This window comes from Lepisosteus platostomus, chromosome 22 (genome assembly GCF_059453375.1).
Source record: "Lepisosteus platostomus isolate fLepPlt1 chromosome 22, fLepPlt1.hap1, whole genome shotgun sequence".
In the NCBI taxonomy this organism is placed as follows: domain Eukaryota; kingdom Metazoa; phylum Chordata; class Actinopteri; order Semionotiformes; family Lepisosteidae; genus Lepisosteus; species Lepisosteus platostomus.
In genome coordinates this window covers 8,956,737-8,970,979 of record NC_142632.1, presented here as the reverse complement: position 1 = coordinate 8,970,979, position 14,243 = coordinate 8,956,737, and the positions used below count along the sequence as shown (strand labels likewise).

General features: G+C 50.4%; 1 protein-coding gene and 1 long non-coding RNA gene across 4 annotated transcripts; one reads left to right on the top strand and one right to left on the bottom strand.

Annotated features, from left to right (window-relative positions):
• Positions 1-444: 444 nt before the first annotated feature.
• LOC148643383 (uncharacterized) lies at positions 445-1,503 on the bottom strand. The gene is made up of 2 exons (XR_015929063.1): positions 1,372-1,503; positions 445-1,241 (listed from the first exon to the last, which is right to left on the bottom strand). It is a non-coding gene; the product is annotated as an uncharacterized LOC148643383 (long non-coding RNA).
• Positions 1,170-13,593, top strand: dusp14 (dual specificity phosphatase 14). Of its 3 annotated transcripts, XM_088616092.1 has the most exons (3): positions 2,214-2,228; positions 2,331-2,471; positions 11,102-13,593. In XM_088616092.1, the coding sequence occupies exon 3, from the start codon at positions 11,247-11,249 to the stop codon at positions 11,877-11,879; it is 633 nt and encodes a 210-aa protein (XP_088472218.1). In that variant the 5' UTR covers positions 2,214-2,228; positions 2,331-2,471; positions 11,102-11,246; the 3' UTR covers positions 11,880-13,593. The 3 variants fall into 3 exon arrangements, with proteins under 3 accessions (XP_088472217.1, XP_088472216.1, XP_088472218.1); XM_088616091.1 differs by lacking the exons at positions 2,214-2,228; positions 2,331-2,471 and adding an exon at positions 1,170-1,309; XM_088616090.1 differs by lacking the exons at positions 2,214-2,228; positions 2,331-2,471 and adding an exon at positions 1,376-1,514.
• Positions 13,594-14,243: the final 650 nt, after the last annotated feature.

The following is a 14,243-nucleotide window of genomic DNA, read 5'->3' as shown; positions in this document are numbered from 1 at the left end:
GAAGCGGCGCTAAGGCGGCCCCTACTCGTTCCCAGCTTGCGCGGTTTTTTTTTATCCCCACTGCCTTGAGCTGCGTGGAGACCGGCTGCGCTGGAATCCTTCTCGCTCACACGCCCACTCGTGTTACAGGCCGCCCGCACGTAGCTGCTATTTTTGGGCGACTTCTCGCTCCTCTGCGCCTCCGGCACCGGGTCTCTCTCCCCCTCTCTCCCCATCTTTTGAGCTAGGGTCTCCTGCGCGGTACCCCGCAGGTCCAGACCCGCGAGGGCTGTACGGCAGTGGTGGTCTAAAACCCCACCGCTCAGTAAAGACTTGTTAAACCCTCATTCATTCCCCTTCTCCATTAGTTCAGTGTTTATAATCTGCCGTAATTGGGTTCCCTGATGTAATACGTGCACAAAAATGGAAAGCGACACAAAACCCTTTAACAGCGAAACCGGAATAATGCCGAAGTGAATTTAATGGATTATTGGAAGCTATGCTCCTATCGGAGACAATATTTTAAATACAAAAGAGGTTATGACACGGCGGAAAGGTTAATTAGGAAATCGTTTAGCCTGGCTGCAGATCTGTCTCTCTTTACCCTGGGCGATCTGTTCGGTACTTTAAATGTAATAATAATAATAATAATAATAATAATAATAATAATAATAATAATAATTCCTTACACTTATATAGCGCTTTTCTGGACACTCCACTCAAGGCGCTTTCCAGGTAATGGGGATCCCCTCCACCACCACCAGTGTGCAGCCCCACCTGGATGATGCGACGGCAGCCAGTAGTAATCGGATGTGTTGGTTTACCATTTTTAAACCATAAATATCGGGGGTAATAGTGTGGTGAATATACGATCAGCGCGGTATTGCCGACTCTTGTTTGTGTTGGCAGATTTAGTCATGGGAAGGGGAATTATATTCACGTTATGTGTACTACGGCCAAGCAGTTCAGCACAGTGCCCCCGGACGCGCTGAGTTAGGCAGGTCTGTGCGCGATCGATGCTGGGTCAGGTGCGGATGATCCGCGGTCGACTCGATGACATCGTCGAGCCCCCCCCCTCCGTCACGACCGGATCGCAGCTCCGGGGAGTCCGGACTGCGTTGCTAGGAGGGGAGGCGCTTCGGCACCGCCGTCACGCGGTCCGCGCTCCGAGCGCTCAGTCCGCACGCACGGTCGCCGGCTCTGCGCTGCTCGGCTCGGCTCCTCCGCCTCTCTCCGGCTCCTGCGCTGCCCGCTGCCTTTTCCTTTAAAAACAAACACTCAGCTGTCGGGGCTTTACTTTGCGAAGCTTCTGTACGACGTCGGCTGCCTGGTTAGTTTTTAAGCTCTTTTTTTCCCCCCCCGCTCTCGGCTGTTAATAACCCTCGCACATACTTTTCCCCCGGCGGGTTGAGTCGTTTTATACTGTTCGAGAGCGGCGCCGGTGTCCAGTCGAGCCCCGAAGTGTGTGAATTGTGTTGTGTCACCGGCGGCTCGTTAGCGACGGGGCTTGGAGCAGCAGACCGCTACCCTGGGAGGTAAGTGAGCGAGCCGCGGCGCGTCCGCCGAGCCCCCCGCCGTCGCGGATGGTGGCGAGCCGCCGCCGCCGCCGCCTGAGACCTTGCCCCGCGATTTCCACCGCGACCCTGTGCGATGCCGGAAGTTGCCGTGGCAGAAGTTGTGCGTTTTGCGGTTGCGGGGAGTTCCTGCGGTGTGACGAGAAGCGGAATTAAAAATCCCGTGGCCCCGGCTCGCACCTGTTAGTGCGCTGCGTGGTGCGCGGCCGGGCGGACGCTTGGGAAAGCGCTTTGAGATAGCGGTGTTCGACAGAAATGACTCTTTATATACATGAACCTAACCATTTGGTAATTGAGCATCTAGGAATTAACCGGAGTTATTTCGAGCGTCAGTAAGCTCTAGATGGAGCTAACTTATTGTTCGCTGTAATGCAATTATAAACCTCCTATCTCTGATGGCATAACAGGTGGCAGAGCAATTACCGCTGTTTGACTGCTTGTGTACGTTATTATACGCTTGTGTACGTTATATATAAATATTGCCTCGGGCACTTGCGTATATAACCTGCTGCGTTCTTTGTGCTTCAGTCTGTTAACTTGGAATAAGATCTTAGGTTTATTCATTTTCGTGCTGTGAATTCGCCTCGGCTGAATATTCCTGCTCTTGGGGGACCCGGCGCCGGGTGATGTGGTGCGCTTCTGTTAAGCTGGGGTTGCCCGTGGCCGGGTCATAAAGTAAGTTCAGAAACGGGTCTGAAGAACAAGTAAGGCGCAGATGAATACCATCTGCGACGCTGGGGCGCTACAGCGTGCAAAAACACATTCGTACGTCTGCAGGTTTGTTCCCGAAGCGCAATGCTCAGACACACACACACACACACAAGGGAGACACAGTTCAGCTTTCTTTCGTGACTGGCATGTGAAACGTCCGTGTCCTCGGCCCCGTTCCTCCTCGCACGGAGACGTCAGAGCTGCGCGGTGAGTAAATTGTGGGTTGGGGTGCTGTTGGGGAAGTGTGGGCGCCAGATGACGGCCCGATGCCTTGCGCCTGCCGCGATCCGGCCCTGTTGCGCTCTGCAATCTCTTTCAAATTGCCGCCTAGCTGGTGGGGAAAAAAAAGGCCGATAAGACCTTGATTTCAAAGGTTTCCTCGAATCAGAAGTAGTCCACAGCAGACGCTCGGCTTCTTGAGGCTACTGGAAGATTCCGAGTGCATGAGGCGGCAGCAACAGCTTGAGGAGCTAATCGCCAAAATTGCAATTTAAAAAGCAGCATTTTGTCACTTTTATCGGCTTTTGCCTGCAGTGTTGATTTTAAAAAATAAGTGTTTGCATCCCGCAATTATTGCTTAAGTCTGTCAGTGCCAGGTATATCGTTTCTGTTGTCGTGAAGTCCCCTGATGTTGGATGTAAAGAGAATCAGGCAGCTGGTAGCTGCTTGTTATTGGTGAAGAGACTGTGTTGTTAGGTCCGTCAGCCTGATTTCTCGTGCATGAATTGTGCAAAGTGATTCCCCTCTCCACACCACACTGAAGGTGGGCTGAACGTGAGCTGTGTGTAGTGAAGGGGGTCTCTGGGGGCCTGGTATATTTCTCTGACACACATTTGCGTCTCAATTGCTCTGTGTCCTCTGAGGCCGTGTCCCCCAGTTGCGGGACTGGCTGGGGAGGAGGTTTCAGGGTTTAGGGGACCCCTCTGCAGGCAGAGACCCGCACTGTTCAGCTGCACCCACTTTGTCTCGAGAGACTAGCGTCCAGCCTAGTCTTTTAGCCAGCAGCCAAATCACTCTGCATCTCACAACTGGCAGCCCCACTGGAGCTCAGCAGGTGTGAGCCTGGTCAGTACCTGGATGGGAGACCTCCTGGGGAAGCTAAGGCTGCTGCTGGAAGAGGTGTTAGTGGGGCCAGCAGGGGGCGCTCACCCTGTGGTGTGTGTGGGTCCTAATGCCCCAGTATAGTGACAGGGGACACTATACTGTAAAAAAGGCGCAGTCCTTCAGATGAGACGTAAAACCGAGGTCCTGACTCTCTGTGGTCATTAAAAATCCCAGGGTGTTTCTCGAAAAGAGTAGGGGTGTTACCCTGGTGTCCTGGCCAAATTCCCCCCTGGCCTTTACCAATCATGGCCTCCTAATAATCCCCATCTCTGAACTGGCTTCATCACTCTGCTCTCCTCCCCACTGAGAGCCGGTGTGTGGGTAGTGTACTGGTGTATCATCCAGGTGGGGCTGCACACTGGTGGGGGTGGAGGGGATCCCCATTACCTGTAAAGCGCTTTGAGTGGAGTGTCCAGAAAAGCGCTATATAAGTGTAAGGAATTATTATTATTATTATTATTATTATTATTATTATTAGTCTACACAGACTTGCTCCACATCCCTGGGGCCACAAGTCTGTGCATCCATCAAAATACAGGCAAGAAGCAGGGACATTTCCATTGGTTTTCAGGAAGTGCAAACATATTCTGGCGTGGAGTTTCAGATGAATTATTTACCGAATAGATCAACAGGGCTCAGCCTTCTGCGTAGTTCCAGAACTATATGACCTGGGGCTCCATCACTGGGGACTCTATTAACACACCAGCGCTGGCTGGCTCAGACAGGCTTTGTAGTCCGAGCCTGTTCACTTGGTTTCAAGCAGCGCCTGGGTGAGGGATCAAGCATTGCGCCGCTCCCTCTAACAAAAGAGCGCCTTTGTCCGCCCGCCGGCTGGACCTCGGATCCTAGTGTGGAGGCGAATTCAATTCTGCTGTCTGCAGCCTGAAGTTTAGTTTTTCAGTAACGTAATGTCGTTTGTGCCAGCGGGAGGACAGCGGGTGCCGAGACTTACCCGTTGTGGTGATCGCGCTCTCAGGAGAGGTTTCAGAAAGGAGAAATAATGGATCTGATTTTTCGATCGTTCGTATCAGCCAGCAGTATGAGGAGGGCAGCCTGCAGAGTCGGCCAACAAGCAGGATAACACTGGCTGCGGACTGGGAAGGGGATACCACCTCAGAGCAGGTTGTTGAGTTTGTGAAGGATCCATTCTGATGTTATGTTCTTAGAGCAGATGTGTGCACAAACTGTAACTGCCAGCTCTTTAGCTTCAGAAAGTGCAAATTCAGACTCGCAGCCCCTGATCAGCCCTGGAGAGACCCCTCCCACCTCTTTGTCTTGGCTTGAAAATGCCCGAGGAGGAGTTTGTCTATAGATCTTCTGCAGCACATTGTGTAGCTGCGTGCGTTCCGGAACCCGTCCTCTGTGATTAATCTGCGTCTGATTCTCGGCTGTCTCTCTTAGTGGGTTTTGCCCCCGGTGATGCGTTGATTGAAAACTGATGAGCCCCTCCAGCAGGCGAGGCGGGGGGGTGGACCGGGGGGGCCAGGTCATTGCTGGCTAGCTTAGTCTGCTCTTGCATGTGTTCCTCGTCCCATCTCTGGGCCTGTCCTCTCCTTTGTTTATTCTGTAAGGAGCAGAAGAAATTTGTTCCATGAAGCTAGTTTTCTGGAAAACCTGGGGGCTGATTGCCAGTAAATAGTCTCCAGAAAGTATGCCTTGTGCAACCAGGCTGCAACTGGGGAAAAAACAAGCCAATTTTTTTCAGACGCGAAAAAAGCAAATAGGCTGCTTGGGCTGTTGCTTCTGTCCGACCAGGATTAAGATATCCAAACACACCTTAGCTGACCTGAGACGGTAATGTCTGTCTGCACTACGCAACGATGATCAAAAGCCTTGTCAGTCAGTCAGGGATGTTTTCATCCTGTGGGCATCTGGGAGTGTTATTGTACAGGCATCAGCCAGACAAGAAGTGTATTCCAGTACCAGCAGTGACGTGAGAGCTAATAGGGTCAAAATGTGTTCTTAAAGGGTTTTTCAAAAATAAGAGCAGCTGCTGGTGATACACCAACATTGAGAACTGTTCTCGGAGCAGTTAGTGAAGAAGAACTGTTTGCTGAATGGCCTCCTCCTGTTTTCAGGAGCCTCGTGTTCTTGTGTGCTCGGGTTTTCTTTCCTTCGCTGTGCCAGCAGGAGCAGAGCATGTTCTGTACCAAAGTGAGCTGATCTCTTTTGTGGTAATTCCTGTGAGGTTGGGGATGCATTTCCTCTATTGTCACTAAGACAGGATGGGCTCCCACGGAAGTAAATAAATTCCTTACACTTATACAGCGCTTTTCTGGACACTCCACTCAAAGAGCTTTACAGGAAATGGGGATCCCCTCCACCACCACCAGCGTGCAGCCCCACTACTCTCTCCACACGCCACTTTCCTCCTGGATCCTGAAAGAAAGGGCTGTCTCTCCTGGAACACGTTTAGATTCAAGCAACATACTGGCAATTGGCTCTGGAATGCTGCATGCACAAAGCTCCCAGGTTTTGTGTTTAGTACCAGATTGGGGAGTTTTCTGTATTAGTTTGCATGTTCTTCACTTCTATTTTGCTTGTCTCCAGGTCCAGCCTGTTTTTGTAAACTAAATTCCAGTCACATAGAGGCTAGGTTAGCAAATTAGAGAATTTGTCTGTTTTAATAGATCCACCCTTACGATATCCCATGCTGCTGGGTGTGTGTGCCTTATGACAGTCTGGTGTCCTGTCCAGAGTCTAAGATAATATCTCGCACTCTGGGGTGCCTCCACCCTCAGCAGTAATAAGAAGCTTTCTGCTTGGCATTGCTTTCTACAGCTGTGGCCACGTCGGTCCTGTTTGGGATTTTCGGGTTGACTCCAGTTCTCTGTTGCTGTGCATTCTGAACTTGGTGGTGGGGGGGGGGCAGTTTTTGGGCTCATGTGATCAATCATCTCTGCACCCATGTGCAGTGGGAACCAGAGCTCAGGGCGTGTTGAGATTGAGACGTTCCAGCTGTCACTGGAGGCTACAGTTTTCTGCTGGCGCGTGGGGAAAGCTATCCCTGAAGAGTCTCACCCGTGGGGAGGAAACCTCTGGGGCGCCTTGCTATGCCAGTGCTGACAGGCTCTGGGTCACACGCTGAGCGACAGGCTGGGTTGTTTATTGGGTGGCACACACGCTGGGGCCCACTGTGAGAGTAGGTGTCTCTTGTGCAGTGGGTTATTCTGTCTCCACAGACAAGTGCAACCTTTAGGCAGGACTGCTCAACCCGTGTTGCTTCCAATCTGTTCCATTCCATTCCAGGATCCTGCGACAGCCAGCTCCTAAATCGTTGAACTGTCAGTCAGTGTTGAACTGTCAGTCGGCACAACCGAGAGAGCAGTCACAGAACTGGTTGCCTCCAAGTTCTGAAATGGAGCATCTAAGGAGGGCGACATACTTTCCCGGCGTAGGAGTTTGAGGAATTTAGGAATTTGTTCCTGCTTTAGGAAGGGGTTTTTGGCCGATGGTCTTGTTGTTGTTGTTGTTACTCCCTTGGGCTCTATTGGTTTCTCCGGCAAAAGGTTTGTTTTTTAACACCAGCCCAGTAAAATCGATCGGCCTTTGTGCGAGAGGAAGAGGAGTTGTTCTCAGTCTCGGGTCATTCTGCTCACACACGGTAGAGCTCTGTGAATCAGCTAAGTGCCGGGCTCTCCGAGTGGCAGCTGGACATCAGTGCTTCAGAGCAGGTGTGTGTTTTGTCCCCTTTTTTTATTCTCCCACCTTCTCCAGTAAAACAAGGAGAAATAAAGTAAGATTGAAAGAAATGATAGGTGCTTTATCTGGCCAAGCAGCCCATCTCCCTTATTCACACCCCAGGACAAGGACACCAGGCAGGGAGCCATGTAGCCTGGGAGTAGCAGTGGAGGCCTGGAGCTCTTCCACAAAGATGCAGCTTTCACACTCTCAAGCAGACTTTCAGCCCTGAGCTCATTTTAACAGCGACAAGGATTTTTTTTTTTTATTCAAAGCTTCGTAACATCTGTGGGTAGCGTTAGATTGATGTTGGCTCTAAACGTACGTCAGCAGGAAGACAAATCCTTTTATGGTCTTCAGTATATTCCAAGGTATTCTGGAGCGATCTTTAGTTCTGTGATATGCTAAAGGATTTATATAAGTATGCGTTTGTATCTGTGCACACCTCGATGGGTTTTTAGTCTGAAATGATCTTATCTCATGTGAGCTACATTTCAGTCTGTGCTCTTTCCTGGTGCTGTGGGACATCTGGATCTGTATCGGCCTGCTGTATCTTCGGCAGCTGTTACATTTCTGGATTTCATTTCTTCAGCCTTTGTGAAATGAATGCGTGATGCCAGGCCTGAGCTCTGTGAGGGACACTGCTGGACACTCTCTGTCCTGGCCAGTGTCCTTCTGGCAGTCCGCAGTGCCAGGGATCTGGGGACACAGCTGCTTCTGGGGCACAGAGCCGATCTGATTCGCTTATTGAAGCCTGTTAGGGAGGCTGGGTGAGAGTGCTGGGTGGGGTGGGGGGGGGCTGGTGGATTGTCACCCCCCCCACCCCCCGGCACTGCTCTGCTCCATCCATGCTTGAGCTGCAGCAGGCAGATTCCCAACCAGCGCCTCTCTGCTGCCCGGGAAGAGGCCTGAAGCCGAAAATAACCCAGCAGAACCTGGACAGTTTGCTTGCTGTCATCTCGTTGGGCTTGTCAGGAGGTTTTCCAGTGTTAGACCAGTGTGATGCCAGTAGGGGTTTGAGCTTGAGCAGTGATCTGCTGGAATGGTCCTCTGAGCTACATGGCGCAGTGCCATGTGATCACATGGATAAACGGAGCTGAGGGAGACCGAGCGGCGCTTTCTAGCGTGTTTTCCCTAAAGACGCATGTTCAGATCTCGGGTGCCATTGTGATGTTTCACTTCTAGCCTGAGCTGCTTTTCAGCAGGAGTGTGTCCGGAGATAAAGAGCTTTATAAAGAGAAGATGTATAAAGATGTAGGCATGGCGAGAGGGCATCAGGTTCCCATAAGAATCGCTTTCTGGTCTGATCCTATGGTCCTCACACAGGGCAAAGATAACCACCCCTGTTCCACACTGGTGCTCGAGAAAAACATCTTACCAGATGGATCCCGGTTTCTTTTGTCACCTCGCTCCCGATCAGCGCTGGGCTGTAAAGTGCAGATGAAAGTCAGCTTTCATGTGGAAATCTTTTTCTTTTTTAAGGAGAGCTTGTTTGTTCAGTGAAGGGGAAAAAAAATTAGCTTCAGAATGACAGTCGCAATAACAGTTATGATTATAATAATAAATGTGCAGAACAGGCAGGATAGCAACAAGTCCGTTCCCTCACAGCAGGATTTCCAGTATCAGACAAGAGGAAAGCACTCAGTCTGTAGGAGGGGATACTCGAATGTCTGCCCATCCACACTCCCTGCTTTAGCATGCCCAGTCCCGCAGAGAGGGACAGTTGTATGAGACGGGTGTGTCCACTGTCCCTCTGTTCCCAGCCCCTCCAGCTGATGGATGTTCCTGGCGGACAGCCTGCAAGTGCAGATGTGTTGAGGAGGAGCTGGGCTCCCATCTGAAGAGTTTTTCTAAGAGCAGGAACTGGCCAGCGGGAAGCGTGGTGTTGATTCTGCATGGGCTAGCCTGCCTGCAGTGTCAGTCATAAAGAGCAGTTGCACTTGCGCTAGAACAATACAGGTAACCGTATAGAAACAGCTATGGACTGATATGTTCTTCTGTATTTAATTTGTTTTGCCATTGCTGTATAGCAGGTTTTGCATATGATGAAGATCTGAAGCTTCATTTGTTGGATGTCTTGTGTTTTTTATGGTAAATAATCAGGTGTGTGTTAGTTGTGCATGATATAGAATTGTGTATTAAAGGCATTTCGTTTGTCAGAGTGTTTCTGCTTCGGTGCAGTTTTATGCTATGGAAAACCACTGGATAATATCAGGCTGTGCTATGGCTTTTGGGAGGTACGCATGCTGTCTGAAAGCTCACTTCTATACCTAGTGATTCTATTTAATGTTTGTGTATACCTGTCTCTATTGATTTTGCCCTTGTGTTGTTTTATTGACACATACCTTGAGTTGATGGTTCATGGAAAAAAATGTAAATGAAAGATGATTAATATTCTTGAACTAAATCTGGACTCTGGGCTTTAAGAACCCATGTTCAGATAGGTAGCCATTTATAGTCAAATCTTTCACAGAGAAAGGTGTTGTCTTTGAGGCTCAGAGGAGGCAGTGCATTTGGGTTCACTTGATGTCCAGCTGTGTTTACAATAAACTCCCTTTTTGTTTCCAACAAAAATCTGCCAAGTTTCCAGATGAGTGCAGAGAGATTTTAAAAGCACGGAGATGCTCCTTGGTTGTCGTGTAACACACCGCAGGGGCTGCACATGTCCCGAGAATCGGACAGTCCTCCAGTAGCCCAGCCCCTAGTCCTCTCCCAGACCGGTCCTGATCAGTCACCCTGCAGATTCTGGTCCTTCATCACCCCGGACAGCTCCAGCCTGTGCCGAATCCTTGTATTCTCCGAAAAAAGCAATGCTGTGGCGTTGCAGGAAAATCCTGGAGTCTAATCTCTCCCTAGGACTCGCCCAGCTCTTTTCAGTCCAGTGGTCTTCAGCCTGCCTGCGTATTTACACACAGCCATTTGAGTACAAACTCAATATTTATAAGCCTTCTAGCTGATGTGAGGCTACAGTGTAAATAGCAGCAGAGTGGGAAACACTTGCAGGCATGGTGCTAGCTACAGACTGCAGTGCAGGACTCGGAGAAAAGGAGAATTCTGTCATACTTCAGTGGAGGACTGTTTTATAAATGGTCAGAAAAAGTGTTCTTTCTGTCACCTTTTTAACAGGTGTTTATTGACTGGATGTTCCTGAAGTAGGCCTTTACCTAGTCTTTCCCTTTCTATAGCACAGCACACAAACAGGTTTCCCTTTCAGAACAGTACTGCTTGCTGTACCAGTTTCCCGGTCTCCTCTATCAGTGTGTCCTCAGCTTGAGCGCATGAGCAACAGCTCCACCAGGGCTGAATTTAATTACTGCTTTTATGGTGGTATTATTGGGAAAAAATTAAAGTTCAGCAGTGTGTCTCTATTGGTGTTTTCAACCCCACCTCAGTGGTGTGTCTGTTGTCCCTTCCTGGAACGCTGCTCGGCTGTAGGACACCGGCACAGAGCAATTTCGAGCAGCTGTTGTCAGCGATGACCTCTGTGCCACACTGCCCTCCATTATATTAATACTGTCAGGCTTTAAATAAACACTGCTTCCTCTAGCACAGCCAGTGGCTTTTTCTATCAATATAGACACAGCGGGTTAAAAGAAATGTGCCACAGTAACACAGTTGCTGGACAGACAGTTGGACAGAGTTGTAAGACACGGCACACAAAATTTAAAAAAAAAACTGTAGAAGGAGCGCCCTGTGGCTGTATAGTATTGGCAGCTGTGAACACAGAATCCTGGGATTGAGCGGAAGATCTTGTTTTCTCTTGAGCCTCCTCATGTTTTGTAGAAAATTATACATTCCTGTTTTGTGCAGACGAACAGCAGGAATTACTGTAGGGTGGTTTCTCCAGCGAACTCTGGACGCAGACCGAGCGTTTATGGCAGTATAAGCAGCCGTTGTCTGTCTACCTGGTTTTTCAGATCCTCCGAGATGGCTCTCCAGGATTTTCGTTGCAGTTCCGAAATCCGATTTCCTAGCGATCAACCGGCCAGCTGCTAAATTGGTCCGTCTGGAAGACTGAAAGCTGACCTTTCCGTCATGTCTTGTCTCTGCAGGTGGTTCTGCGGGCGCGCCGGATTGTGACGCCAGCTGGACCATGGCTGTTGTGTTCTGAAGGGCGACTCCCACCCCCCCGCCTCGTCCCCTCCACAGTCTCCACCAGTCTCCTTCTCTCTCTCCGTCTCCTCTCCCTCTTTCTCGATGAGTTCCCGAAGTCAGGCCTTCTTCCACCACCACCACCACCACCACCACCGCAGCTCGGTGGTGCCCACCGCCGTGCCCAGGCTGGTGCCCGAGTCGGGAGTGCTGGGCGGCATCGCCCAGATCACGCCCTCCCTCTTCCTGAGCCGGGGCAACGTGGCCTCCAACCGCAGCCTGCTGCTGTCCAAGGGCATCACCTGCGTGGTCAATGCCACCATCGAGCTGCCCAACTTCAACTGGCCCCACGTGGAGTACGTCAAGGTGCCCCTGGCGGACATGCCCCACTCGCCCATCTCCCTGTACTTCGACAGCGTGGCCGACAAGATCCACAGCGTGGGCCGGAAGCGCGGGGCCGTGCTGGTGCACTGCGCGGCCGGCGTGAGCCGCTCGGCCTCCCTGTGCCTGGCCTACCTCATGAAATACCACCGCGTCTCGCTGGCCGAGGCCCACGCCTGGGTGAAGGCCCGCCGGCCGGTCATCCGCCCCAACGCCGGCTTCTGGCGGCAGCTGATCGAGTACGAGCGGAAGCTCTTCGGCAGGAACTCCGTCAAAATGGTGCAGACGCCCTACGGGGTCATCCCGGACGTCTACGAAAGGGACCGCAGGAACCTGGCCCCCTACTGGGGCATCTAGAGGGAGGGTCGCCGCTGCAAGGAGAGGAAAGCCAAGGTGGGGGAGGGGTGGCCTTGCCCTTGGAGGGCAAGGGAGGGCTCGTCTTCATCTCGTCGTCTTTCCACCCCCCCCAGTCCCCCGTCCCTGCACCCCCAGACCCGGTGGAGCTGTCGTTCGTCGGCTCCCGTCTCAGATTGTGTCCTCGAGTGCCCGTCCGTTGAGGTCTAGTAGATTAATCCTGGATCGTTGCCTGGGGAGGAAGCAGAACTGCCCTTGCAGAGCGCCAAGTTGTTCCTGCTGCTGTACTGTAACGTACCGTGATTCTGTCCATCTGTCTGTCTCCTAACGCGTGCTTGGATTTGGAGCAATGGATTTCAAACTTGTCAGTCCTGCCATCCAGCAATATCCCAGTGGGTTGGCGACAAAGATGTGCTTTGCTGAAAGCAGAGGCTGGATTATGAGGTCTTGAGTAGCACCTTCATGCTGCACATGGCTGAAGGAGTGTGCGTTCTCAGCATGTCTTAAGACTTAAGACTTCCTGGACTTAAGAAATGCGAGTCACATTACAGTTGAAGCTGCATCTGTATTGTCGTGACACAAGTCTACAGTATATTGCGTTTTCAGCGTCAAAGCGAGAGAGAATAGCTGTTGTGCTTTTAAAGAACGACCTGCTCAGCGGTTAAAAGCAATCTACCATCAAATCCCTGGTAGCATTTCACAAAACTAGTAATGTACAGAAACTGGACACATGGACACATTATCCTCTTGGAAGAGCTGTAATTTTAAACTAAAACAAAAAGAACTAGACATGTAACTGGTGTAATCTTATAGATTCTGCTTTATAAGTGTGTGTAACGTTAGTGTTTAAAAGAAACTAATCTGCTGCTATGGATGGTGGCGATTTTGTGCAGCTTGAGGCTAGGTGCTGTTGGTCAGAAGTAAAACTGTGGACGTGATCACCTCCTCCTTCCCCACAACTACAGAGAGACTGTCATTTTGCTGTTTGCTCTTCGGAAGTCGTTCCCAGGACTGACTTTTTTTTTAAGTTTTTGAAGTCCGACAAGAACAGGAGGATGCAGAAACCTACCCTTGGCCCAAAACCACCATCCACCAAGCTGCTCTAGAACTGGGGGTTCAGCAAGTTATACAAGCAAAGGTGAGCTTGTGAAACTGACCTGCTAAAAAACACCCAGTGAAATACTGAAGAATATACAGATAAGGGGTGTAAGATGTAACAGCATTGAGATTTTTTGTGGACAGTTCCACTGATCTAAGGGATGGACTCCAAAAACGAGCGCTGTGTGTCTGTTTCTTGCTCTTGTACCTTGATGTTGAACACGATTAAGCAGAATATGATTTTCTGGAAAGTTAATGGCCTGGCCTGGTTGGAGGTATCCATTTGACAGAGTTACACCAGGATGAGTTGCACAAAAGCCGAGATGGTGGGCAAGGTGTGGCCTGGAGGGCTTTTTTAGCGATGGTTTTTAATGTTGTGGAGATGACCTGTGCTATCCTGTGTCTAGTGCAAACGTGATACATCAGATGTTTGCATTTGAAGGAGAAACCTGAACACATTGAATATTTCCCTGTAGCGGGACAGCCTTACTCTAAATAGCAAGAGAAGACTGGTGCACAAACGGAGCGGAAATGAATACTGTACCGAGTGTGTGCGTGCGTATGTCAGCTGTTGGTGTGAGGACTTCTTGAATAAAACTAAACACTGAGAACCTGACAATTATTTATTGATTTATCTAACAACTCCTACCCCACCCCTTTATTTTAATGGGTCGTAGGAATAAAATAACATTTGATTTGCGATGTATTAAGCTGTGGTGGAAAGTGTGTTGTGCTACAGCCCTCTGGGCAGGTGACTTTGGAGTCTCTGTGGCTATAAAGACGTGATGGCACAGCAGGTTAGGACGAAAGGCTGTTAAGCAGCCATCTTCTGATGCCACCCAGAGATTGCATGACCTCTGGTGCTCTGTATATATGTGTATTCTAACAATAATGTGTTAGAGGACCGCAGGTTAGAAAGGAAGGTTGTGTTAGACAGCTGTGCTGCATCGCAGTGGTCTTTGCTGCTCCTCACCCCAGAGGCTGCACGAAGCATCTCTGGGGATTATCGAGTGTGGAGGATTTCTGCACCACCTGTGGGACAGCAAGGACCTCCTCGTTGTGATGGTGCACAAGAGGGGACGGGACATCTGTGTTGGCACCAGTGAGGACACGGAGGTCTCCCGGGTCATCGCTCTGCTCTTGCAGGTACTTTTGAGTTTATAAAAAATGTTTTTTCCCCCCAGTCAAGGAGCACATGAGGATAGGACCTGATGTGTTTCCTGCTCCTGGTCGCAGATACCTAGTGTTGCTGAGCTTCACCAGTTCCTT

What these genes read in the sequence shown, in the direction of transcription:
- dusp14 (XM_088616091.1), top strand. Translation starts at nt 11,247, where the DNA reads ATGAGTTCCCGAAGTCAGGCCTTCTTCCACCACCACCACCACCACCAC.